This window comes from Aotus nancymaae, unplaced genomic scaffold (assembly GCF_030222135.1).
Source record: "Aotus nancymaae isolate 86718 unplaced genomic scaffold, 86718_ANA_hifiasm-v0.15.2.pri h1tg000018l, whole genome shotgun sequence".
Lineage (NCBI taxonomy): Eukaryota > Metazoa > Chordata > Mammalia > Primates > Aotidae > Aotus > Aotus nancymaae.
The window spans coordinates 21,649,682-21,676,621 of record NW_026988430.1 but is presented as its reverse complement, the minus strand read 5'-3'; the positions used below and the strand labels follow the sequence as shown (position 1 = coordinate 21,676,621).

Sequence of the window (26,940 nt, the reverse complement as noted above, 5' to 3'; positions counted from 1 at the left end):
GAGGAAGGGTGGCAGCGAGAGGAAAGCCAGAGACGTCGGCGCCAATGCAAATATGCGCGTGCGCAGTCCCGCCCCTTTCTCCACCCTTTTTGCCCTGCCCTACTTCCTCGCCAAAAATTTGGAAATGTGGTTCCAGTCCCTTTTCCAGAGCGTACTAGTTCCTTCCTTTCAGACGAGCCACTGAGCCCCTCAGAAATTCAATTTCATCATCACAGGATTGCCATGGCATTCAAATGGCAGAACGTATCTTAAAACTGTTCCCACTATTCTTTGACACTAGTGGTACCAAACTGTACCTGCCTGTACCTTCCCAACACCAAAATTCTAGAATCCAGGATTTGTAGGAGAATTTTAAAAATTAACCCCAAGCTTTCTTCCGCTCTTGACCTCACACGTCCGCCGTCAGAAGTTAAACACCTTCCTTTCAGGTTCTTAACTTGGGGAGTGCCCACAGAACCTTAGAGGAGCAATGCATGGGGATTCAGGAATTCTCTAGAATCCGTTCAGAACTGAGTGCTCGAGACTTCTGGGAAGAGGGTCCAAAACTTTCAACAACTTCTTAAAAGAAGTCTGATCACCCAGGAAAGAACCACTAGTCTATATATGAAGAACCACTAGTCTATGTATCTTTATGGAACTCGTTCCTAGTTCGATCAACGTGTATTTGGCATCTACTGTTTACCAGTTACTGTCCTAGGAGCTGGAAATAAAAATATTTTACAGAGACATAGTACTTTATAACCTCTTTAAAAATAACGTCTGGGCCGGGCATGGTGTCTCTCACCTGTAATCCCAGCACTTTGGGAGGCTGAGGCAGGTGGATCACCTGAGGTCAGGAGTTTGAGACCAGCCTGGCTAACATGGCTAAAACCCATCTCTACAAAAGATATTAAAATTAGCCCAGCATGGTGGCAGGTGCCTGTAATCACAGCTACTTGGGAGGCTGAGATAGGAAAGTCACTTGAACCTGGGAGGCAGAAGTTGCAGCAAGCAGAGATTGTGCCATCACACTCCAGCCTGGGCAATGGAGCAAGACTTCATCTCAAAAAAAAAAGGTCTGGCTTTCAACATAGATCAGCAAAGGAAGAAAAGAATTGTATGTTGCAACACTCCTCAAAATTTTTTCCACCAGACCCACAGTAATACATTTCACATTTTGACCCAGAACAAACATACGTATATATCCACATACAAAAATAATATAAGTATGAATGTATAAATTTATATGCTATATAAACATATAAATATATAACATATAAACCCACATTTACATGGAAACAAACATTTTGTATAATACACACTACATGTTATCTATTCTATTTCTCTTTAAAAAATTACTGATCACTGCACACTAAAAGTTGATTTCACAATCTGTTAATGGGTTGCAAACTGTGCAGCACTGTCATTTTTAAGCTAATATATGAGATAATTGAACACTTGCTAGGCACTGTAATAAATGCTTTATATATATTATCTGATTTAGTCCTGTGAGGTAGGTAATATTATTTGCCTTTTGTAATTGTGGAAATTGAGAGAGGGTAAGCAATTTCGTCTCCATGGTTGATCATGTCACAGGAAAAATGTGAAGGCAATGCAAACATTGGTTTGAGGGATGAATGGGGGGCAGAATGTGGGTATGAACTAAGTGATTTTAAAGATCCTTTCTAACTCTAATTATGATCCTCTGTTCACTAATGGAGGAACAATATGCAAATTCAGTATCTCCATCTTGGTCTAGGGAGAAACAGAAAATCACATCCAGCCTGAATGAGATGGCTGAAGTGTCACATAATGAGGGCTGACACGTCCTCCAAGTCCCCCTCTCCTTCTCTTCCAACACCTTCAGTTGCTCAAGCCAGAAACCTAAAAGTCATCCTAGACTCCAATCTCTCCCCCTTGTATTAATTTACCAAAAATCTTTATAATCATTGAAACACTGTCATGTTTGCCAATAAAAGTTTTATTTTTTTGAGACAGAGTTTCACTCTGTCGCCCAAGCTGGAGTGCAGTGGCACGATCTCTGCTCACTGCAACCTCCGCCTCCCAAGCTGAAGTGATCCTCCCACCTCAGCCTCCTGAGAAGCTAGGACTATAGGCGTGCATCACCACATCTGGCTAATTTTTTTTTTTTTTTCTTGAGACAGAGTCTCACTCTGTTGCTTAGGCTCAAGTGCAGTGGTGCAATCTTGACTCACTGCAACCTCCGCCTCCAGGGGTCAAGCAATTCTCCTGCCTCAGCCTCTCAAGTACCTGGGATTAAAGGTGGCCACCACCATGCCCAACTAATTTTTTGTATTTAGTAGAGATGAGGGTTTCACCATGTTGGCCAGGGTGGTCTTGAACTCTTGACCTCAGCTGGTACACCCACCTTGGCCTCCCAAAGTGCTGGGATTACAGGCATGAGCCATCGTACCCAGCCTCTCTCTCTTTTTTTATTTTTGAAACAAGTTCTCAAAAAAAGAGTGGCAGTGCAGTGGCAAAATCTTGGCTTACTACAGCCTCAACCTCCTGGGCTCAGGTGATCCTCTCAATTCAGTCTTCCAAGTAACTGAGACTATGGTCATGTGCCACCACACCTGGCTAATTTTTCTATTTTTTTGTAGAGACAGGGTTTCATTATGTTGAACTCCTGGACTCAAGCCATCACCCCCCTCAGTTCACCAAAGTGCTAGGATTACAGGTGCAAGCCACTGCACCTGGCTTGACCATCTTACTTTTATTCTTCTACTTTAACTATTTTTCAGTCAGACTGGAGGAAGAAACAGTAATGAAAAGAAGAGAAAATCAGAAAAACACATTAGAATATCTACTAGGTTTCATGTATACCAGGTATTTAATGTAGATTGAACTTCTGGAAGTTCAATTACTAGTTCGAGGCATAATCCAAGGCTGAATCCTCATCTACTAAAATGCTATACAAAGGTGAGGACCAGTGTTCTTTGGAAATAGTCATAGAATTCGAGAAGCACAAATATCTCAGAAGACATCTACCTCCACTTTTCTCAACATAATACTCTTTATAGTGTGACTATTTTATCTTGAAAGATGTCTTTCATGTTTCAGACTGTCCAGATCTTTGACTCTTTTACACTGGCTGTCTGTTTTAGCTTAGCAGATCATATCTTCATTAATGTTATGGATAAAATGTTGAATAGAATTGGGTCCAGTCAAGACTTCTAGTTTAGCATTAGAGACTAGAGATATCCCTCCAGGTTGACATAGCTCCACCAATCAAGGCTTTTTGGGTATGAGACTGTTCACCGAATTATGAATCAGCCCAACTATTAAAACACTTCCCTGCTTTGGGATAAAGTTCAATTTCCTTAGGATGGAACAAAAAAGACAGATTTTTTTTTTTTTTGAGACAAAGTCTCGTTCTGTCCCCCAGGATGGAGTGCATGGCATGATCTTGGCTCACTGCAACCTCCGCCTACTGGGTTCAAGCAGTTCTCCTGCCTCAGCCTCCCAAGTAGCTAAGATTACAGGTGCCCACCATGCCTGGCTAATTTTTAAGTTTTTAGTAGAGACAGGGTTTCACCGTGTTGGCCAGGCTGGTCTCAAACTCCTGACCTCACTTCGGCCTCCCAAAGTGCTGAGATTATAGGTGTCAGCCACGGTGCCCAGCCCAAAGACAAATTTTTATTTTTTTTTTTTTTGAGACAGGGTCTCATTCTGTCATCCAGGCTAGAGTGGCTCTATCTCAGCTTACTGCAACCTCCGCCTCCCAGGTTCAAGCGATTCTCCTGCCTCAGACTACTGAGTAGCTGGGATTACAGGTGCCTGCCACCACGCCCAGCTAATTTTTTTTTTTTTTTTAGACCGAGTCTTGCTCTTTCACCAGCCTGGAGTGCAGGGGCACAATCTCCACTCACTGCAAACTCCATCTCCTGGATTCAAGCAGTTCCCCTGCCTCAGCCTCCTCAGTAGCTGGGACTACAGGCACGCACCACCACCCCCGGCTAATTTTTTGTATTTTAGTAAAGACTGGGTTTCACCATGGCTAGGATGGTCTCCATCTCCTGATCTCATGATCCTCCCGCCTCGGCCTCCCAAAGTGCTGAGATTATAGGCATGAGCCACCGCGCCCGGTCTTTTTTTGCGGGGGAGCAGGTATTTTTAGTAGAGATGAAGTTTCACCATGTTGGCCAGGCTGCTCTCGAGCTCTTGACCTCAGGTGATCTGCCTGCCTCAGCCTCCCAAAGTGCTGAGATTACAGGCGTGAGCTACAGCATCCGGCCCAAAGACAGATTTTTATGGTCTGACTTAAAACTCTAGCTTGGACTCCTGCCATTATCACACCATGGTGTCTTCATTTTAGTCAGTTTGAACCGTTTATGTCTCAAATCCTTCTCAATATTCTTGGACCTTCTCATCACAGGTCCTCCTGTCTAGGATGCTTTTCATTCTCTCTCTTTCTCTCTCTTTTTTTTTTTTTTGAGACAGAGTTTGACTCTTGTCGCCCAGGCTGGAGTGCAATGGCGCCATCTCGGCTCACCGAAACCTCTGCCTCCCGGGTTCAAGCAATTCTCCTGCCTCAGCCTCCCGAGTAGCTGAGATTACAGGCATGTACCACCACGCCCGGATAATTTTGTATTTTTAGTAGAGATGGGATTTCTCCATGTTGCTCAGGCTGGTCTCAAACTCCCAGCCTCACGTGATCCACCCGCCTTGGCCTCCCAAAGTGCTGAGATTACAGGCGTCAGCCACCACACCAGCCTTTGATTCTCTTTCTTAATATAAACTCCTAAGTGTCCTTTAAGTCTCACCTTTAGTGTTCCCGTGCTAAGAGACCTTTCCCTGACAAACCACTTACCCCTTCACTAATTAGGTATCCCTATTCTCTACTCTCAAGACACCTTTTGCTTCCTTCAGCTATAGGACTTAACACATTATATTGTAATTGTTAGAACTTGTCTGTCTCTCCCACTAAAAGTATTTTGAGAGCAGGGACCATATTTTTTTTTCTTTGCCCAAGGCACAGTACAGCACTTAACATTGTTTTGTTGAATTAATGATTCAAGCATAAAGATACCAAAATGCATAGTTTGCAGATATTCTCCCATTCTGCAGATTGTCTGTTTACTCTGTAGTTTCTTTTGCTGTGCAGAAGCTCTTTTTAATTAAATCCAATTTGTCAAATTTTGGTTTGTTGTGATTAGTTTTGGTGTCTTTGTTATAAAATCTTTGTTCCTATGTCCAGAATGGTATTGCCTAGGTTGTCTTCCAGGATTTTTATAATTTTGGGGTTTACATTTAAGTCTTTAATACATCTTGAGTTGATTTTTTTTTTTTTGAGTTGGAGTCTCGCTGTTTTGCCAGGCTGGAGTGCAATGGCATGATCTCGGCTCACTGCAACCTCCGCCTCCCAGATTCAAGCAATTGTCCTACCTCAGCCTCTTGAGTAGCTGGGATTATAGGCATGTGCCACCATGCCCAGCTAATTTTTTTTTTGTATTGTTAGTAGAGATGAGGTTTCACCATGATGGCCAGGCTGGTCTTGAATTCCTCACTGCAGGTGATCTGCCTTCCTCAGCCTCCCAAACTGCTGGGATCACAGGCGTGAGCCACCGTGCCAGGCCAAGTTGATTTTTTATATGATGTAATGTATGGGTCCAGCTTCAATCTTCTGCATGTGACTAGTCAGTTATCCAGCACCATTTATTGAATAGGGAGTCTTTTCCCCATTGCTTGTTTTTGTCAGCTTTGTTGAAGATCAGATGGTTGTAGATGTGCGGCCTTATTTCTGGTCTCTCTATTCTGTTCCATTGGTCTATGTGTCTGTCTTTGTACCAGTACCATGCTATTTTGGTTACTGTAGCCCCGTAGCATAGTTTGAAGTCAGGTAACATGATGCCTCCAGCTTTGTTCTTTTTGCTTAGGATTACCTTGGCAATTTGGGCTCTTTTTTGGTTCCATACAAATTTTACAATAGTTTTTTTCTAGTTCTGTGAATAATGTCATTGGTAGTTTGATAGGAATAGCACTGAATTTGTTAATTGCTTTGAAGTATGGCCATTTTAATGATATTAGTTCTTCCTATCCATCAGCATGGGATGTTTTTCCATTTTTTTGTGTCTTCTGTGATTTCTGACAAGTGTATAATATCCAGCATCTTTAAGAAACTTAAAAAAACTTTACAAGAGAAAGACAGCTCCATTAAAAAGTGGGCAAAGAATATAAACAGCCACTTTTCAAAAGGATATACATGCAGCCAACAAGCATATGAAAAAAGGCTCAATATCACTGAGCATTAGAGAAATGCAAATTAAAACCACAATGAAATATCTCACACCAGTCAGAATGAGTATTTTTAAAAAGTCAAAAAATGATGCTCACTTGAGGAGCATATATACTATATACTACAATTACAACAATACAAGGAAACTTACCAATTTTTTTTTTGAGACAGAATCTCGCTCTGTTGTCCAGGCTGGAGTGCAGTGGCACGATCTCAGCTCACTGCAACCTCCACCTCCCGGGTTCAAGCAATTCTCCTGCCTTAGCCTCCTGAGTAGCTGGGATTACAGGTGCACACCACCATGCTGGGCTAATTTTTGTATTTTTAGTAGAGATAGGGTTTCACCATGTTGGCCAGGCTGGTCTTGATCTCCTGACCTCATGATCCGCCTGCCTTGGCCTCCCTAACTGCTGTGATTACAGGTGTGAGCACCACACCCAGCTGCAAAATATTTTTTAAGTAAAAAAATAACAAATGCTGGCAAGGTTGCAGAGAAAAGGGAACACTTATACACAGTTGGCAGGAGTATAAATTAGTTCAACAATATGAAAAGCAGTGTGGGAATTCCTCAAAGAGCTCAAAATACCATTTGACCCATCAATCCCATTGCTGGGTATATACCCAGAGGAATATAAATCATTCTACCATAAAGACACATGGACATGAATGTTCATTGCAGCACTATTTACAGTAGCAAAGGCATAGAATCAATCTAAATGCCCATCAATGACAGATAAGATAAAGAAAATGTGTACATATATACCATGGAATATTATGCAGCCATAAAAAATGAGATTGGCCAGGCATGGTGGCTCATGCCTATAATCCCAGCATTTTGGGAGGCCGAGGAGAGCAGATCACGAGGTCAGGAGTTTAAGACCAGCCTGACCAACATGGTGAAACCCCGTCCCTGCTAAAAATACAAAAATTAGCTGGGCATGGTGGTGCACGCCTGTAGTCCCAGCTACTCAGGAGGCTGAGGCAGGAGAATTGCTTGAATCCGGGAAGTGGAGATTGCAGTGAGCAGAGATCACACCACTGCACTCCAGTCTGGGCAACAAAGCGAGACTCCATCTCAAAAAAAAAAAAAATGAGATCATGTCTTCCACAGAAACATGGATGGAGCTGGAGGCCATTGTTCTTGGTAAGCTAATGCAGGAACAGAAAACCAAATACCACGTGTTCTCACTTAAAAGTGGTGGCTAAATGATGAGAACTCATAGACAAAGAAGGGAACAACAGACAGTAGGGTTGATGGGAACAACAGACTTGATGGTAGAGGGTCGGTGGGGTGGTGGAAGGAGGATGAGGATCAGAAAAAATAACTTTGGAAACTAGGTTTAATACCTGTGTGATGAAATAATCTGCAAAACAAACACCCATGACACAAGTTTATCTATACAACAAACCTTCACATATACCCCCAAACCTAAAAGTTAAAAAAAAAAGATACGATGGAATTTTACTAAATAACCTGCTGAATGTTCCTTCTCATAATCAGTTTATCAACACTGTCAAAATAAAAGATGAGATTAGCCAGGCACAGTGGCTCTCTCCTGTATTCCCAGCACTTTGGGAGGCTGAGGCGGGTGGATCAAAAGGTCAGTTCAAGACCAGCCTGACCAGCATGGTGAAACCCCATCTCTACTAAAGATACAAAAATTAGCTGAGCATGGTGGCTCTCGCCTGTAATCCCAGCTACTCAGGAAGCTGCGGCAGGAGAACTGCTTGAACCCAGGAGGTGGAGGTTGCAGTAAGCCGAGGTCTCGCCACTGCACTCCAGCCTAGGCGACAGAGCGAGATTCTGTCTCAAAAATAGAAAAAAAAAAAAAGGAAAGAAAAGATAAGACTGATTCCAGTTACTCTCTTTTAGGCATGCAGTGCATTGTTATTCATATCACTTCAGAGGACTTGTCCAGCTAATTATGTTCATACAAGTGTGTTTCCAAATAGATTGAAGACTTGATGTCAGAGGTTTGTACCTCTTTCTTTTTTTTTTTTTTTTTTTTTTTGAGACAGGGTCTCACTCTGTCACCCAGGCTAGAGTGCAGTGGCATGATTTCCATGCCCGGCTAGAGATTTCTATCTCATAACTAGTGTATAGAAGATTATTTTACTGTACAATCAATGTTTTAGTAAAACTATGCCAGCTTCTAATTAACTTTTTGGAAAAGTCAAGTAAATTTGTTAGAATTTCTGGGCGACAGAGCAAGACTACGTCTTGAAAAAAAAAATTTCTGGGACCTACATTGAAAAAAACTAAAACTAGGAAAGTTGCTCATTTTCACATTGGCACCACCTTTCCATTTCCCACACCATTTCTAAAATCGTATCTGCAAGTTCTTTCAGCACCCAAGATGTAATTCTTGTGGATCCAGAGACTTGAGCAACTAACTAGCTCCTTGAAATCTGTTAACTATCTCTGGTTTGAATTCCATCATAAGTTTGTTACTTAGAGCTAGAAGACAAGCTGATCTGGGGATGGAGGGGTGGGGCTGGGGACAGAAGGGAGATAAAGCTGAATAGGTCTAAATCCTTTTTTTTTTTTTTTTTTTTTGAGATGGAGTCTCCCTCTGTTGCCCAGGCTGGAGTGCAGTGGCTTGATCTTGGCTAACTGCAACCTCGGCCTCCTGGGTACAAGTGATTCCCTTGCCTCAGCCTCCTGAGTAGCTGGAACTACAGGTGCCTGCCATCACGCCCAGCTAATTTTTTTTGTATTTTTAGTAGAGACAGGATTTCACCATGTTGGCCAGGCTGGTCTTGAACTCCTGACCTCAAGTGACCCTCCCACCTCAGCCTCCCAAAATGCTGGGATTACAGGCGTGAGCCACTGTACTCGGTCAGGTCTAAACACTTTTTGTATCTTATCCATCCTTACTCTTATTGGAATATATTTAAAAGTCCTTTTTGTTGTCTTTAATCATCCACCTATTATGTTCACATAAGCATGTTTCCAAGTAGATGTTCTCTTGCTAAGCCTTAGTTTATTCTGAATTTGGCTCTTCTAGAGAGCATATGTATTAAACAATCATCTCTCATACTTTTATAATTTTTTTTGAGACACAGTCTTGCTCCATCGCTCAGGCTGGAGTGCAGTTGCATGATGATGACCCACTGTAGCCTCGACTTCTTTTTTTTTTTTTTTTTGAGATGGAGTTTCTCTCTTGTTACCCAGGCTGGAGTGCAATGGCGTGATCTCGGCTCACCGCAACCTCCGCCTCCTGGGTTCAGGCAATTCTCCTGCCTCAGCCTCCTGAGGAGCTGGGATTACAGGCATGTGCCACCGTGACCAGCTAATTTTCTGTATTTGAGTAGAGACGGGGTTTCACCATGTTGACCAGGATGGCCTCGATCTCTTGACCTCGTGATCCACCCGCCTCCACCTCCCAAAGTGCTGGGGTTACAGGCGTGAGCCACTGCACCCGGCTTATAGCCTCGACTTCTCAGGCTTGAGCGATACTTTATAATTTTCAAAGTATTATTTTTGCAATTTCCTTTGAGGTTCACAAAGCTGGTTAGAAAGGTATGGTTATCGTGTTCATTGACAAACGAACAACTTGCGACTTCAAGAGGTTAAGTGTTTTGACCGAGTTCACAAATGTGGCAAACCTAAGAATACAGGAATCCTAACCCAATGATCCGAAACTATTTCTAATATTAAAACAAGAGTCCAAAGTAATCAGAATTTTATAACTTCATTTAAATTATTTGCAAAACACACTTCAGTCAAGTTCTGTAGTTTGAGGTGTTTTATCACAAAGTCAATTCAAAAATGTTTTTAATTCAAAAATATTCAAGGTGGCCAGGCACAGTGGGTCACACTTGTAATCCCAGCACTTTGGGAGGTCAAGATGGGAGGATTGCTTGAGACCAGGAGTTCAAGACCAGCCTGGGCAATATGGCGAGACCTCTGTCTCCACAAAAAAACACAAAAATCAGCTAGGTGTGGTAGCACACACCTGTAGTCCTGACTGCTCAAGAGGCTGAGGTGGGAAGATTGCTTGAGCCCAGGAGGCTGAGATTAGAGTGAGCCATGATGGTGCCACTGCACCCCAGCCTAAGCAACAGAGGGAGACCCTGTCTCCTAAGAAAATTAAAAAAAAATATTTAAGTGCCTTACTCCAATGCTAGGTGTTGTGTTGGACTCTGGAGATACAATGATGAGCAAAATAGACCTACTTTCTGCCCTCATAGAGTTGTCTGGTGAAGACAAATAATTATAGCTCAGGCACAGTGGCTCATGCCTGTAATCCCAGCACTTTGGAAGGCTGAGGCAGGTGGATCACCTGAGGTCAGAAGTTTGAGACCAGTCTGACCAACATGGTGAAACCCTGTCTCTACTAAAAATACCAAAAAATTAGCCAGGCAGGGTGGCAGGCACCTGTAATTTCAGCTACTTGGGGAGGCTGAGGCAGGAGAATTGCTTGAACCCGGAAGCAGAGGTTGCAGTGAGCTGAGATTGTGCCATTGCACTCCAGCCTGGGCGACAAGAGCAAAATTCCATCTCAAAAATAAATAAATAAAAAATAATCATACAATTATAAACTATGAAAAACACTACAGGCCAGGTGAGGGTGGCTCACGCCTGTAATCCCAGCACTTTGGGAGGTCGAGGCGGGAGGATCACTTGAGGGGATAAGTTCAAGACTAGCCTGGCCAACATGGCGAAACCCCATCTCTACTAAAAATATAAAAATTAGCAGGGCGTGGTGGCCCATGCCTGTAATTCCAGCTACCCTGGAGGTTGATGTAGGAGAATAGCTTGAACCTGGGAGACAGAGGTTGCAGTGAGTCGAGACCACACCATTGCACTCCAGCTTGGGCAATAAGAGCAAAACTCCTCAAAACAAAACAAAACAAAATGAAAAAAGAGGCCAGGCACGGTGGCTTACACCTGTAATCCCAGCACTTTGGGAGGCCAAGGTGGGCAGATCACGAGGTCAAGAGATCGAGACCATCCTGGCCAACATCGTGAAACCCTGTCTCTACTAAAAATGCAAAAAATTAGCTGGCATGGTGGCACATACCTGTAGTCCCAGCTACCTGGGAGGCTGAGGCAGGGGCAGAAGAATCACCTGAACCCAGGAGGTGGAGGTTACAGTCAGCCAAGATCACACCATTGCACTCTAGCCTGGGTGACAGAGTGAGACTCCGTCACCAAAAAACAAAAAACAAAAAACAAAAAAACCACTACAAAGGCTCCATCTAGGGTATTATGAGTGTTTTAATAAGGGAGCCTGATCTGAAGCAAGGGTGTATATGGATGGAAATCAGGTGGAGGCTTTAAGGCAAAAAATACCCATGCGGCTTTCAAGGAACTCAAATGACTAAAAAGCCAAGGAGGAAAACAGAGAGAGGCCCATTTTGAGTCTGTATTCATCTTCAGAGCAAGCAGCAGCCACTAAAGGTTTTCAGCTACCAAGGACCACAGTGAGTGCAGAAATCAGATAGGAGTACCTGTATATTGCAATGGTCCACTCAGATAAGGTAGTTTTATCTAATACATTATGTCGCAATGGATAATGTTAATTTAGATGAAGACTAGGAGAGCAGAAATAGAAATGAACATATTGATAGTCAATACACAAAACTCATAGTTTTTGATGAATGGTTACAAGGAAGTTTATGGCACAACATGATAGATGGTAGTGCTGTGCAGTGACAAGGGACAAATGGTTGTTCTCTAGGGACCAAGTCGTTTTTGTAGAAGAAGATTGTTGGTTTTAGTGATAAGATAAGCTCTGAACAAAAAGAAATGACAAAACCAAGACTTAAACTCAGGCATTCTGAATCCAAGTCTGTAAGACATTATGTGGCTTGGACACATGGCATAATCTGAATTTATCACTTAGATTTTTTTTTTCTCTGTAGTAGGTAGTAGCAAAATAAGGAAGTCTTTAAAGCATCAGCCTTTAAACTTTTTTTTTGTTTTTGAGACAGGGTCTCCCCCTGTTGCCCAGGCTGGAGTGCAGTGGCACAATCTCGGCTCACTGCAACCTCTGCCTCCCGGGTTCAAGTGATTCTCAGCCTCCCAGTAGTTAGGGTTACAGGCACATGCCAACACAGCCTGGCTAATTTTTGTATTTTTAGTAAATACGGGGTTTCACCATATTGGTCAAGATGGTCTCGAACTCCCAACCTCAGATGATCTGCCTGCCTCACCCTTCCAAAGTGCTGGGATTACAGGTGTGAGTCACTGTGCCCGGCCTAGCCTTTAGGCTTTACAGAAGGTCATTCTTGACAGTTCTGTTGGGTTGCTCTAGAGAGAAAAGACAAAACAAACCCAGCTCTAACAGTATCAGTTTCTATTAACCTCAAGCAAAATTTCTGATTATAGCTGTAGTACTCTAAGAGTAAAGGTTCTTAATCTTCAATCCAGGATTGATAATTCCCCTACAGTAGACAGGAAGATGTTGGCAAAAGCAGAATAACAGAATAGACACTTCAGGAATACATTCAAGACAGATTTAGCCAGGTTTGGCAGCTCAGGCCTGTAATCTCAACGCTTTGGGAAGCCAAGGTGAGAGGATGGCTTGAGGCCACGAGTTTGAGATCAGCTCAGGCATAGCGAGATCCCATCTCTATAAAAAACTTAAAAATTAGCCAGGCATGGTGGCATGTCCCAGCTACTCAAGAGGCTGAGGCAGGAGGATTGCTTGAGCCTAGGAGTTCAAGGCTGCAGTGAGATATGATCGTTTGGTATTCCAAATTTTCAAATGTACCAAAATCATCAATGTACTAATACATATTGGTGCTCCATTGTGGCTGTAGCTGAATTATGTTTTTTTTTTCCCATTTCCTAAACTTTCATAGATTTTGAAGTTTAAAATAAAAATATTCATCTGTGTAGTTGTGCAAGTGAATACTCACTTTAAAAAAAAAGAAGCTTGATTTGCATAGCTTTTTTTATATATGTGAGACTATAGCAAAAAAAAAAAGGTAGAAATAAATCAGAGGTAATATAATAGTGCTTAATTAAAGATCTGTGAGACAGAAAATAACTGAGGAAACAACATACAACTTTTTTTTTTTAAACATTTTGGCCCCAACAATGCTTTCACTGCCAGAATAGACGCCACCTTGTAGTCAGCACCCAACCAATGGTATGGCATGCTAGTGTCTAACAACATATAACTTTTAAAGGATAATTTTAAAAATTTTTGCAGGAAAAACTATTTCAAAAAGGTCACAGTAATTTTGATGTATGTCCTTTCATGGCTTAAGTCTGGACAAAAATATTTTATTTTTACTTATTTATTTTGAGATGGAGTTTTACTCTTGTTGCCCAGGCTAGAATGCAATACTGCGACCTCAGCTCACTGCAACCTCCACCTCCCAGGTTCAAGTGATTCTCCTGCCTCAGCCTCATGAGTAGCTGGGATTATAGGCATACACCACCACTCGCAGCTAATTTTGTATTTTTAGTAGAGACGGGGTTCCTCTGTGTTGGTCAGGCTGGTCTTGAACTCCCGACCTCAGGTGATCTGCCTGCCTTGGCCTCCCAATGTGCTGGGAATTACTGTGAGCCCTCATGCCTGGCAACAAATATTTCAAATGTGTGTTTACAGAACATGGGCAGAGCTATTTTTGAAGGATTACTCACTTCTAAACATTCTTATGATCAAATAAAAATAGGACACAGCTAAGCTTTAAATATTTGAAATGTTTGGACTAGACAATAGCTAACTGGCCAGCCTACAAGAAATTGCTAGGTATATAAATATACAATTATCCTACATAGTGTACATTGATATGTGATTAAAATCCTTTTTAAAATAAAATACTTCAGAGAAATTAAAATACCTTTAATCAGTTTCTAGGCTGTCTTTTTCCATTTATAATAACACAAAAATATTGCTACTAATTTTTGTACAAATTTAAAATGGAAATATTTTCAACAGAATAAGACACAACAATGAAGGCTTCATGAATAATTTATTCCATTTGAAGTTTTGTTTTTTGTTTTTGTTTTGTTTTTTTTTTTTAAAAAGTATAAACCTTTTCATTTCCTCAATCACAATTTGTACAACTCAGTGTTATGGCATTCGGCAGCAATAGTGTTTGTTCCTTATTCTCTTTTTGTCACGTTAAAAAGAAAAGCAATTGGACCATATTAAATGTCACTGCTAAACAACAACTTTAAAACGCCCCTTCATAAAGTGACCAAGCTATTTTGAGAGGGTTGATGCTGACATGTCCAGTAATGACGTTACAATTTGCAGCTCAAACTCAATAACTTTAAGGTCCACATATCCAGTTTACTTTGAAAACTAAAGCTAGTTTAAAACTTCATGAATACATCAACCTGAGGAGTATTTTAGGTCCCAAATCCAGTTTTAAATTTATACTCCACAAAAAAGAAAATACATATATAAAAATTTAAACCACAGTTCTGGGCCCATTAAAACACCAAAAAAAAAAAAAAAAAAAAAACCCAAAAAGATTTCCAGCTCATTTTTGAAGGAGTGGGACAAAATAAGAATGTATATTAAAAACATTTTCCCTTAATTCAGACAAACTAAAATCTTAAGAGGAAACCCAGACCAAAATATCACTCATGCAACATTAAGTGTATTAACTGATTGATATGCAATGCCATAGTGGATGAAGAGCAAATTATATGATGCAATAGCATTTAAAAACTTTTTAATCTATTCAATTTGAACATTTTAAATAATGCAACATAGTATTCTGATATTACAGTATTAACATAGTGCTTGATTAAAGATCTGCAAATCTTTGTAGTAACACATTAAGTTAAAAAATTACCTCAGAAGGTAAATATGAAGACGAAAGGAGAATATTTTAATACAGTAATCTGTGCCATACTGACAATTGAGTACGAATACAGCTGAGGATAGTTGACTAAGTAGTAAGAGCTTAATTTTAGTGGTTTAAGAAAAGTTTAGAAATATTTAAAAATTACAGCTACTTTAAAATTTAAGGATTACATATAAGTACACTTGGTGGCCTCTGGCCAAACAATAAGGTGTACAGAAATTTATTCATACAGTGTTAATTCACAGTCCTGATAACTGAATGGCTTGCATAAGAAAGGTATGGCTAGATGTTTCTCACTGGCTGGAAGCAGACATTATATAACTAATCTTTTTTAAATGCTGAAATACTGAACTTCCACCCAGCTTAATAATAATGAATAACTGCACAAAACAAAGATGTTAGCACTGTAACAAAGAAGTCAAGGTGTTGGTAATCCACTGCTATAAAGTATAATATTTTGCTTACCTATTTAAAGAAAACTACCCATACTTGTCTGTGATGGTACATTACTAAGTTAAATCCATCCTGCACAAGAGGTTTAATTTCTCAAATAAGTCTATTGAACTTTTCTAATGGTTATTTAATAACTTTCTATTGAGTGTGAATGGATAGATGAAGGGAAGAAAAAAAATCTTATCAATAAATCCTGTATATTTGGGCAGTACTCCCTGATTCCCAAATAAAAAAGAATTGTATACTGGGTTCCCTCCTTATGGCTCCATATTAAATAATCTGTCAGGGAATAATTTTAAATCTACTTTCAAACTGAGGTGTGGTTACCACAGGTTAGTGATTTTAAATAACTGAGAATATAGCTTTTATTTTGTAAAGTCACTATTAAGTATATAAAAAGGATACTTTTTATGGAAATTCCAAATAAGCATCTTTTCCTTCAAATCTCAGATAAGTTTTTTTTAAAGAAAGTACAAAAGAAAACACACCAATATAATGTATGTTGTTAGCATAATTTAAAAACAAATGCAGAGATGTGATCTTTAAATTTAATATCAAAATATGCTGACCATTGGGATTGCATTATAATTTTGAAGAAATGATTGAAAACCTTTGTCAATTGTTTGCTTCATAGAAAAAACAAGACTTGCTAATGTTTTCATATACACAATCTGAAGAAGTTAAATTGTTCATAAGAAAGTTATATTTAATTCTAAGCATAGAGTATTCACAAAACAAGTTTCAGTTAAAAAAAAAAACAAAACACTGAATTAGAGTTTTGTAAATACAACTGATTTTGTCCTTGTGATAATTAGTGAACGTACAAATAAGAATTTTGCTAGACTGCTTCCAAGAAAGATAGGTAGACTCGGCGACTGTGAATTCAAGTCAGCAATGCAGGTAGGAGGCGAACTTGGGCTCTTTTGTGAGCAGCACTGTAGAAAGGATTTTTCAAGGGGGTAAAGCCTGCATAAAAGCAGTTATCTTGGCATGTGCAAACAAGAAGGGGGAAAGTTGTATTGAAGGAGGGGTCAATTAAAGTCCCTAAAATTCAAGTCCCTTCTTTAGGGAGGTGAGAACCTCCTTGACATATGCACTACTTTAATCTGAGCTGTGTTATAGAAAAGTACAGACTCTGGTGTTTGGGACTGACATCTCCAAACCAAGAAAATTAAATAAATAAAAAAGGCAAGGGAGTTTAGAAAATGGTTCTTTCACTAGTGGAATAGAGTCTGAATACCAGAATTCACTGAGAATCTATTTACACCACAGTTTGATTGCGCACACACACACACCCATACATATGCATACTCTCACATACATTCCCAATTTTTAATTAAAAAAAAAGTTAAACAATCAAGAGTGATCGCTTGTAAAATAATTTGTTAAATGCCTAGAGCTGGGCTAAATTTCAACCTTATAGCAGACCATGAAGATAAATTTCTTAATTAATAATATTACCATGCCTAAATGTGCCACTGTTAAAACTGAAAAAAATTTAAGCATGTAACATTAAACACCAAAATTAGTTTAAGCATTCAGTAGCAAATGTTTTTCTTGTAAAACTAAGTTTCTTTCACTGGAAATGGCCTGAAATATTAGTCATAGCCCTAAACCATAGTACAAAATATAACTGAAGAATTCTCATTTTATTCTAAGTTAAACCACCTAACAATACCACGTGTATATTGCCATCATGTTATTCTGTAAAGATGTGATATATAAAATGCTGTAAGACCTGGTACCTTTTCAATTTATAAACACAGTGAACTTCATTACTGTACATGTACTCTGCAACTACAGCTTAGCTGTAAATCCTCCACACACAATGGTATGGACATTATTCCCCCTCTATCCCCATTAAACTGTACATCGAGACAATACAAATTTACTGTCCCACCCACCCCCTTACAAAAAAATAATACTCTAAAAGCAACCCTACTGTAACTTTTTAATTAAGACGATTACATATATTTTAGACCAATTGCTTTAAAGCAAGAAGGCAGTATAAACCTTCTAGGAAAATTTTTATAAAAGAGGTTAAGAAATATAAGACAATTTATACATTTAAAAACTTACAATAAATAAGAGAAGAGATGCAGGCATTTTTGAATACTAGATACTATAATCCGATACAAGAACATCTTCATGTTCTGAAGCCATATGTTGAAATTCATTGTTCCTCATGTTTCCTCTCCATGCTTTTAATATTCATTTAACATGACTGGGTACTATGGCTCATTACTTTTCACAAATACTGTGACTGGAAAAAAAAAGGTTAATTTTGCTACGAAAATGTTATAATACGTTTTGTATGATCGGTCATCATCCTAAAGAGTTCAGTAGAGTCAATGAAAAATAGCAGGGTTACAGTCCCTCCCCCCAAGTCAAAACAATATTTGTTGAAGTAATAAGAATTAGGCCCCATCACAAATGACTTTCACTGAGAAAATAACTGTAACTTAATCCTGCAGCGAAATATCCATTTTTCCTTGTTCTTTTCTTGCACAGGTCCATCAAATGAAGATCACAGCATATTCATAATAAAGTTATATAACTGATTCAGCACCACAAAATGAATTGGGAGACATGAGCGTCTGTCCTGGATTGCAGGGTCACAGGTTAGCCAGGAGAGTGCATTGTACTGTTCCAAAACAAACCTGAAAAGTAAATAAACTGTGTAAGTCATGTATTTATCTCCAACGTCGATTGTGGAAGCAGTTTTCTTTTTTTTTTCTTTTTAGACAGTTTCACTCTTGTTGCCCAAGCTGGAGTGCAATAGTGTAGTCTCGGCTCACTATAACCTCCACCTCCCGGGGTCAAGCGATTTTTCTGCCTCAGCCTTCCAAGTACCTGGGATTACAGGCATGTGCCACCATGCCCGGCTCATTTTGCACTTTTTTTTTTTAAGTAGAGATGGGGTTTCTCCATGCTGGTCAGGCTGGTCTTGAACTCCCAACCTCAGATGATCCACCCACCTCGGCCTCCCAAAGTGCTGGGATTACAGGCGTGAGCCACTGTGCCCAGCCAGCGGTTTTCTATTATGGCATTTATGACTCAAAGTCATCTTAAAAAAGAGTGCAAAGTATGGAACAGAGAGTCCTTGGGGTGACAGATAAGCAATTTCCATAAAAATTATTCTCAAAAGTAGATTACTCATGTTAGAAAAGCAGTGCATATCTAGATATCCATTGGTACACAACTATAAATTCTTGCCAAAAATGAGAAAAATAGGTAAGAATCAACATTATATTCCTTTAAAGTTTCAGTGACAAACCGTTAATGGTAAAAGAGCTGTACCTGAGGACATCTGAAGTCTGATTTGAGTCAAGTGGGTGGGAGTGTTTACTGTGAAGCAGCTCGTCAGATTGCACTGAAGGCACGTGGAGGTGCAAAGAGGCCTAAGAAGGTAACAGGTAATCAATCGGTCAGCCAAACAGAAAAGAATCTGCTATTTAGTTTTACCTTATTCTCCCAATATATCTTCTAAAATGATTAAGTACATTTTAGTCCTATGTTATAAATGAAAACCACTATAAAAATGCTTGTTCTCTCTAACTAAATCATTACAGAAGTGATTTTTTTTTTTTTTTTGAGACAGAGTCTCGCTCTGTTGCCAGGCTGGAGTGCAGTGGCAAGATCTTGGCTCACTGCAATCTCCACCACAAGGGTTCAAGCAATTCTCCTGCCTCAGCCTCCTGAGTAGCTGGGACTACAGGTGCACGCCACCACACCCAGCTCATTTTTTTTTTTTAGTACAGACGGGGTTTCACCATGTTGGCCAGGATGGTTTCGATCCTCTTGACCTTGTGATCCACCCGCCTCAGCCTCCCAAAGTGCTGGGATTACAGGCATGAGCCACAGCGCCCAGCCAAGAAGTGATTTTTTTTTATTTAAGTAGGGACAGGTTCTTGTTCTGTTGACTAGGCTAGTCTTGAATTCCTGGCCTCAAACAATCCTACCGCCTCAGCCTCCCAAAGTGCTGGGATTACAGGCATGAGCCATTGCACCTAGCCAGAAGTGATTTTTAAGTGTAAAACTTATTTTGAATCTTCCTTTTTCCTTTTCTTTAGCTTTACTGTTTTTGAGACCATACAATAATCCTTAAAAAAAATTCTAATTATCTGCTAAGTCTAATTTGCCTAGATGTGCAAAGTAAATGTTTAAGGAGGCACTAAACTGAGTAGCTAAACCTGAGAAGTCCGTCCCTAAGTTATATGACACCCTTTATGACTATGCAGACATACCTGAGTCTAGCACTGAAAAAAGTAACAGGAATAAGCATAAGCAAATAGTTTGTTTACAGCACAATAAACCTTAAACAAAGTTGTCTTTGGTTGAACTGTTAACACTCTAAGTAGTAGAATGCACAGATGCCTTCTTTGTCCACTCAATTTCATAATAGAGGGTTAGTAAAAACTGGCACACTCATTTAGGTATGGCAATGAATAGTGGGAGAAAGAAATGAGCTACTTCACACTCCAATTAAATAAAATCATTTTGTTTATAAGTCAATATATATAACAGTATTAAAAAGTCATGACAAAACAATGGTGATGCTCACTGCAGTAACCTGGTAGATCTCATTCTATACACTGTAAAAGGTACTATTCTGTATTTAGGTGCACTCTCCTCTGCAAATGCAATATATGTAGAAACTCGTGTAGTATAATCATCAATATAACCAAAAATGTCTATGTTTGAAGTAGCTATAAACTCTTGATTTATGGAGTTTTAAGCAAGTCTCACACTGCAAATCACTACAAAATTTTAAAATGTAATTAGTACCAGTACTCTATGATAAAAAGGAATCTAGTTAACAACCCATTATATTTCCAAGCAAAGAGAAAAAACCAGGTGGCTTTACTGCCTACAGTATAAAACTAAAATGGGATATATGAAAAAAAGTGAACAAAAATTATGGTAAATTATGCCTTACCTAGTAGTTTATAACCAGAAGTTCTAATCTTGTTACAATGTACCTAAGGGTAAGCGCCCGCTTTTTACTATCCTTTCGGCAAATACTGAGTAGGAAAGGCTCTAGATAGTCCCTTGGACTTTACTTTGTAAAGTTGTGTTTCCTGAAACACTGAGGTAATGAACTATTAACAGGTGTTAAATAATCCTTTCCTTGTGTATTAAGTTTGGAAAATGCTAGGTAAACTATCTTATTTACCTCTGTTTTTCAGAGACTTTAGTGTACATACATGTATTATGACTAGAAAAGAGGACAGAGAGCACGTGAAGGACCCTCCCAAAGGACCAAAGAACCCTTTGTTTTGTGGAGACACCAAGGACTACTAGTATACAGAAAATCTCTTGAGAATATGTTCTTACAATGAGATTGTTATAGACCACTGCACATCTATTGGAAGGGAAAGAAATAACATATGACAAAACTATTACTTGACATCCTGTAAAAATATTATCTCATCAGCCAGGCACAGTGGCCCATGCCTGTAATCCCAGCACTTTGGGAGGCTGAGGTAGGTGGATCACCTGAGGTCTGGAGTTTGAGAATAGCCTGGCCAACCTGGCAAAACCCCATCTCTACTAAAAACCCAAAAATTAGTCAGGTGTGGTGGGTGCCTGTAGTCGCAGCTACTCAGGAGGCTGAGGCAGGAGAATTGCTTGAACCCGGGAGGTGGAGGTTGCAGTGAGCCAAGATGATGCCATTGCACTCCAGCCTGGGTGACAAGAGCAAAACTCTGTCTCAAAAAAAAAAAAAAAGAAAAGAAAAAAAAAAATTATCTCATTAATAATCAATTCAGATCATCAGATGTTGTATTCTTTAAAAATGTGGTATGGAAGTTCACTATTTAATCTCAAATGTCATTGAGTCAATAGGATGTGATGCAAAGATATCAACATTTAATAGCAACAGGCTTAGAAGATAGCAAGAAAGCTACCGGTCTAGTACCCACTAAAATATAACCCTAAGAAATCAAAGCATACATACAATCCAACTTTTACTCCAACAAGTAAAAATAAGTTAGTATGGATGTATGTATATATGTATGTATGTATTGATTGAGATGCAGTCTCGCTCTGTCACCCAGGCTGGAGCACAGTAGTGCAATCTCAGCTCACTGCAATCTCAACCTCCCGCATTCAAGCAATTGTCCTGCCTCAGCCTCCCGAGTAGCTGCGACTACAGGCGCCCACCACGTCCGGCTAATTTTTGTGTTTTTAGTAGAGATGGGGTTTCACCATGTTGGCCAGGCTGGTCTAGAACTCCTAACCTCAGGTGATCTGCCCACCTCAGCCTCCCACAGTGTTGGGATTACAGGCGTGAGCCACTGTGTACAGCCCAGTTAGCAAGTACTGAAATTGGCATGACTTATGTATTAAAAACAGTCCATTCTGTCCAGGTGCAGTGGCTCATGTCTGTAATCCCCACACTTTGGGAGGCTGAGCAGGGCGGATCATGAGGTCAGGAGATGGAGACCATCCGGGCCAATATGGTGAAACTCTGTCTCTACTAAAAATACAAAAATTAGGTAGGTGTGGTGGCATGTGCCTGTAATCCCAGCCACTCTGGAGGCTGAGGCAGGAGAATCATGTGAACCAGAGAGTCGGAGGTTGTGCCACTGCATTGCAGCCTGGCAACAAAGCAAGACTCCATCTCAAAAAAAAAAAAAAAAAGTCAACTTCTACTGGGTTTACATAAGAATAAGTGAGTCACATCTGAATTTGTTATTCTGGAACAGTATTAGCAGCAGAAATAAATTCTGTATAGGGCTTCTGTATCTCATTTTATGATTTATCTCCACTTCACGTTATATTGCTTACTAACAAATTTGGTTTTATTTTTTTGAGAGGGTCTCCTGTCACTCAGCTGGAGTGCAGTGGCATAATCATGGCTCACTGCAGCCTCAACCTCTTGTGCTCATGCAATCCTCCCTCCTGCCTCAGCTTCTCATGTTACTAGGACTACAAGCACATGCCACCATGCCTAATATTTAAAATTTTTTAGAGAGACGAAGTTTCGCTATGTTGTCCAGGCTGATCACAAACTTCTGGCCCCAAGTGATCCTCCTGCCTCGACTTCCCAAAGTGCTGAGTTTATAGGTGTGAACCCCTGTGCCCAGCCTGAGTTTGTTGTAATAAAATAAATCATTGTGAATCTTAGAGTCTCACTGCTGCATTTAAAAACCAGTTTTAACACAGCAATCTACACAAACAAGAAAAGCTTTTTTAAGTAGTAAATGAACTAAAGATCAAGTATTATTACAAGGATTATAAATCTTTTAATCCTCAAAATAATGCAGCGTTAACAGCAGTGCAGTATGATGTAATTCAAAGAATAACATAATAATCATTAAAAGACCCAGGTTTCAGTCTTGAATCTATTACCAATTTATGACTTTGGACAGGTGAGTTTTTCTGAACTTAAATATGTTCACCTAGAAAATAAGGTTAGACTAGAGGTAATATAAAGTTTCTCTCAGCTCTAAATTTCCAAACCTGCAGTTGAAACACAGACTGAACACCCCAATCCAAAAAAAAATCCAAAAGCCAAAACACTTCTGGTCCCAAGCATTTCGAATAAAGGATACTCAATCTACACTAACGACAAGGGTCATAGGAGTTTAACTTAAGAATGAAGTTCTAAAAATGTAAATTTAAAAACTAGTTCTTTATTTTTTTTGAGACGGAGTCTCAGACTCTGTCATCCAGGCTGGAGTGAAGTGGCATGACCTCGGTTCACTGCAACCTCTGCCTCCCAGATTCAAGTAATTGTCCTGCCTCAGTCTCCCCAGTAGCTGGGCCTACAGGCATCTGCCATCACACCTGGCTCATTTTTGTATTTTTAGTAGAGACGAGGTTTTGCCATGTTGGCCAGGCTGGTCTTGAACTCCTGACCTCAGGTAATCCACCTGCCTAGGCCTCCCAAAGTGCTGGGATTACAGGTGTGAGCCACTGTGCCCGGCTTAGTTTCATAATTAGATACTTCTCTTTGTGATCTTGTTTAGAGAGTCACATATGGCAATGCATTTAAGAATTCAGATAAGCTATAAGACTTCAAAAAGCCACTTCTATATTTCTCAGGACTTAAGCTGTCAATCAGAATTATTTAAGAACTGGGACAGAAATGGCAATACCTTAAGAAAAAGGGGACACTGATATTGTGCTTGAGGACATGCTGACCAGAACCAGTTAGGTAATGGACCTGCTTTGGCAGTTGATACAAAGTAACCAAGGGCCAATGGTTGCTGAAGAATATTAGGTACTTCATCATGAGCTTCTGTTGAAAGTAGCCGATCAGTACTCTGACCCTTAAAAAGACAAAATTAAAAGTGTATTAGTTCATTCTGAATATAGATATATATTTAAATCTCTATATCTAGATATATATATATATAGCTGAAACAAGATATAAACACAGAATGGCTTATGGCAATCAGTCTCATTATCTTATGACATCAGTTTAACAAAATACTGAAGGGTAGAAAAAAAATCAATTTCTATGCACTTAGGAGTATTAAAATTAGAGCATTAATATAACACATTTTAAGAATTGCATTAAATGAATATGCCAACTGTTTAACAAGTCTGTATTATTATGCTAAGCTCATGTGAAAGTGTGTAAACCTTCATAGGTGAGTAAAAAATACAAAATGTTTAATAACATTTCTAACTTATTTGCTAATATTCCTCTAACTAAGTCCTGAAAACCACACCCCAATCCAAAAGGTGGATTCAATTTAGCTTTGCTAATCTAGCACTATCTATAAAATGCAGTTAATAGTGTTGTGAAAAACATTATGGTCACACGAAGGGATAACTACTAAATCACATTCATATCCTTTGGATTAGTCAATGTATTTCTCGGTATTTAAGGAAATAGATAAAAGAAAAATAATATGCAGGAAAATGTTCATTACATCATTATAACAGAAAAAAACACTTAAATGTCCAATATTTTGGAAAGGACATAAATTATGGCATAGCAGAAATGCAATATTAAAAAGCTGATTATACTTATTGAGAACTGCAATATAAATATATGTGGAAGGAAGATAATTTGCTTTAAAGTAAAAATGGAGCCGGGTGCAGTGGCTCACACCTGTAATCTTAACACTTTGGGAGGCTGAGGTGGGCAGATCACAAGATCAGGAGTTTGAGACCAGTCTGGCCAACATGGTGAAACCCTGTCTCAACTAAAAATACAAAAAATCAGCCAGGTCTAGTGGTGTCTGCCTGTAATCCCAGCTACTCAGGAGGCTGTGGCAAGAGAATCACATGACCCTGGGAGGCGGAGGTTGCAGTGAGCCGAGATTGCGCCATTGCACTCCAGCCTGGGTGATAGCGTGAGACTCTATCTCAAAATAAAAAAAAAAAAAGTAAAAATGGTTTTATCAAGGTGGTGGGATTACTGATACTACTGAGCGATTGAAAGAAATATATGTATGTCTTTCAATAATCTAATTTCTTTGCAGTTACAAAAAGGAGGAAGGGATGCAAAATAAGATTGGACAAAGATCCTTCCCTACTTTACAAGGGTAAATTTTAAACCTATGCATACTATAATAATCAAATAATCAGTATATATAATTTCAAATAGAGATGTGTTATTCACTGAAGCCCAATTAGTTTTTACTTCAAATAGACAAAACAGCCCGCTTTCATAACTGCTAACGATAAAAAGAGGGAGTGGATGGTCAATGTTTTATCTGGTGTTATGAGAAAATTAATGTTTTTATTATATTCCTTGTCACAACCCTGACATGAATGGCCGCTCTTAGAGTTATATATAGTGATTCTTAAAGATACTGTGATCCTATATCTGAGTAAAAAGCTATGGTGAACAGCCACAAAAACTACAAAAAGGATTAATGCCAAATGATCTAGAAAATACGGATTCAGGGAAAGCAGAGCCTTAGAGACTCTCTTAAAAATGTGCAATTCAGCCGGGCGTGGTGGCTCACGCCTGTAATCCAAGCACTTTGGAGGCCAAGGCAGGCAGATCACCTGAGGTCAGGAGTTCAAGACCAGCCTGACCAACATGGTGAAACCCCGTCTTAGAAAAAAAATAATAAATAAAAATAAAAATAAAACGTGCAATTCAAAGTACTGATGACATAGAAATGCATGAATGTACTGTTAATTAACCTCACCTCTTGCTAATTTCCAAGGAAAAATAGTATTGCATTTCATATATTAAATCTATTACTAAGTTAAGGAATGGCATTTAGAAAAACTAAATTTTCTTTTTCTTTTTTTGAGACAGACTCTCACTCTGTTGCCCAGGCTGGAGTGTAGTGGTGTGATCCTGGCTCACTGCATCCTCTGCTTCCTGGGTTCAAGTGATTCTCCTGCCTCAGCCTCCCGAGTGGCTGGGACTATACAAGGTGTGTGCCACCACGCCCGGCTAATTTATCTTTTTAGTAGAGACGGGGTTTCACCATATTGGCCAGGATGGTCTTGAATTCCTGACCTCGTGATGTTCTTGCCTTAGCCCCGCAAAATGCTGGGATTACAGGTGTGAGCCACTGTGCCCGGCCCAGAAAAACTAAACTTTTATAACATAGTTACCTTGCCCACATCACCTCCATGGGGGTAATGAGATCCTGGAGAATGTACTGGAGAACCAGTTGGAGAAGCAGGAAGGATATTAATGATATCAGGGTCAAGATCATCTCCTGTGTCTAACAAATCAAAGATACCCATTCCATCTGCTCCATCTAAACAGGAGAAAGAAAAGAAATTTAAAATTACATTTTCCATATCCTATGATCATTCACAGGAAAGGATCAAAATAAATGAAATTTTAACCAAAATGGGTTAATTTAACCAACATTTACTGAGTGTCTACCATGTGCCAAGTATTGTGCTAAAAGCCATATAAATAATTATGCATAAACAAGCATGTGGTAGTCTGAATAATGGCCCCCCAAAGATGTCCACATCCTAATCCCAGGAATCTAAGAATATGTTACCATAAAGGACTTTGCAGATGTGATCAAGCTAAGGATCTTGAGATGGGGAGATTATTCTGGATTATCCGGGTGGGTCCAATGTAATCACAGGGGTCCTAATAAGAGGGAGGCAGTAGGGTTAGAGTCAGTGAAGGAGATGTGATGACACCATACTGCTGGCATCCAAGATGGAAGAAGGGACCATGAGCCAAGGAATGCAGGTGGCCTGTAGAAGCTGGCAAAGGCAAGGAAACATTTTCCCTTAGAGCCTCCAGAAAGGAATCAATCCTGCTGACATTCTGACTTTGGCCCAGTGAGACTGATTTTGGACTTCTGACTTCCAGAACTGTAAGATAAAATAAATGGGTACTGTTTTAAGCCACTAAATGTGTAGTACTTTGTTAGAGCAGCAATAGGAAACTAATACAAAGCAAACATGGTACGTAGGAAATGAAAATGTGTTTAAAGTGGGACTAGAGTATTCCCCCTTATCCACAGAGGATATGTCCCAGGACCCACCCCCATGCCCCCATAGATTCCTGAAAC

General features: G+C 39.7%; 1 protein-coding gene across 2 annotated transcripts in view; it reads right to left on the bottom strand.

Moving 5' to 3' along the window:
- Positions 1-14,156: 14,156 nt before the first annotated feature.
- The window catches only part of MED13 (mediator complex subunit 13), a 122,301-nt gene continuing 109,517 nt past the window's right edge, over positions 14,157-26,940 (bottom strand). The window contains exons 27-30 of one of the 2 annotated variants that reach the window (XM_012445468.3): positions 26,012-26,160; positions 23,578-23,751; positions 18,773-18,873; positions 14,157-18,132 (exon numbers count right to left, since the gene is read on the bottom strand). In XM_012445468.3, the coding sequence (XP_012300891.1) occupies positions 18,000-18,132; positions 18,773-18,873; positions 23,578-23,751; positions 26,012-26,160 (557 nt within the window). In that variant the 3' untranslated portion in view covers positions 14,157-17,999. Of the gene's footprint in view, positions 18,133-18,772; positions 18,874-23,577; positions 23,752-26,011; positions 26,161-26,415; positions 26,511-26,940 lie in introns of those variants that run through there. The other variant, XR_010343345.1, reaches the window with a different exon arrangement.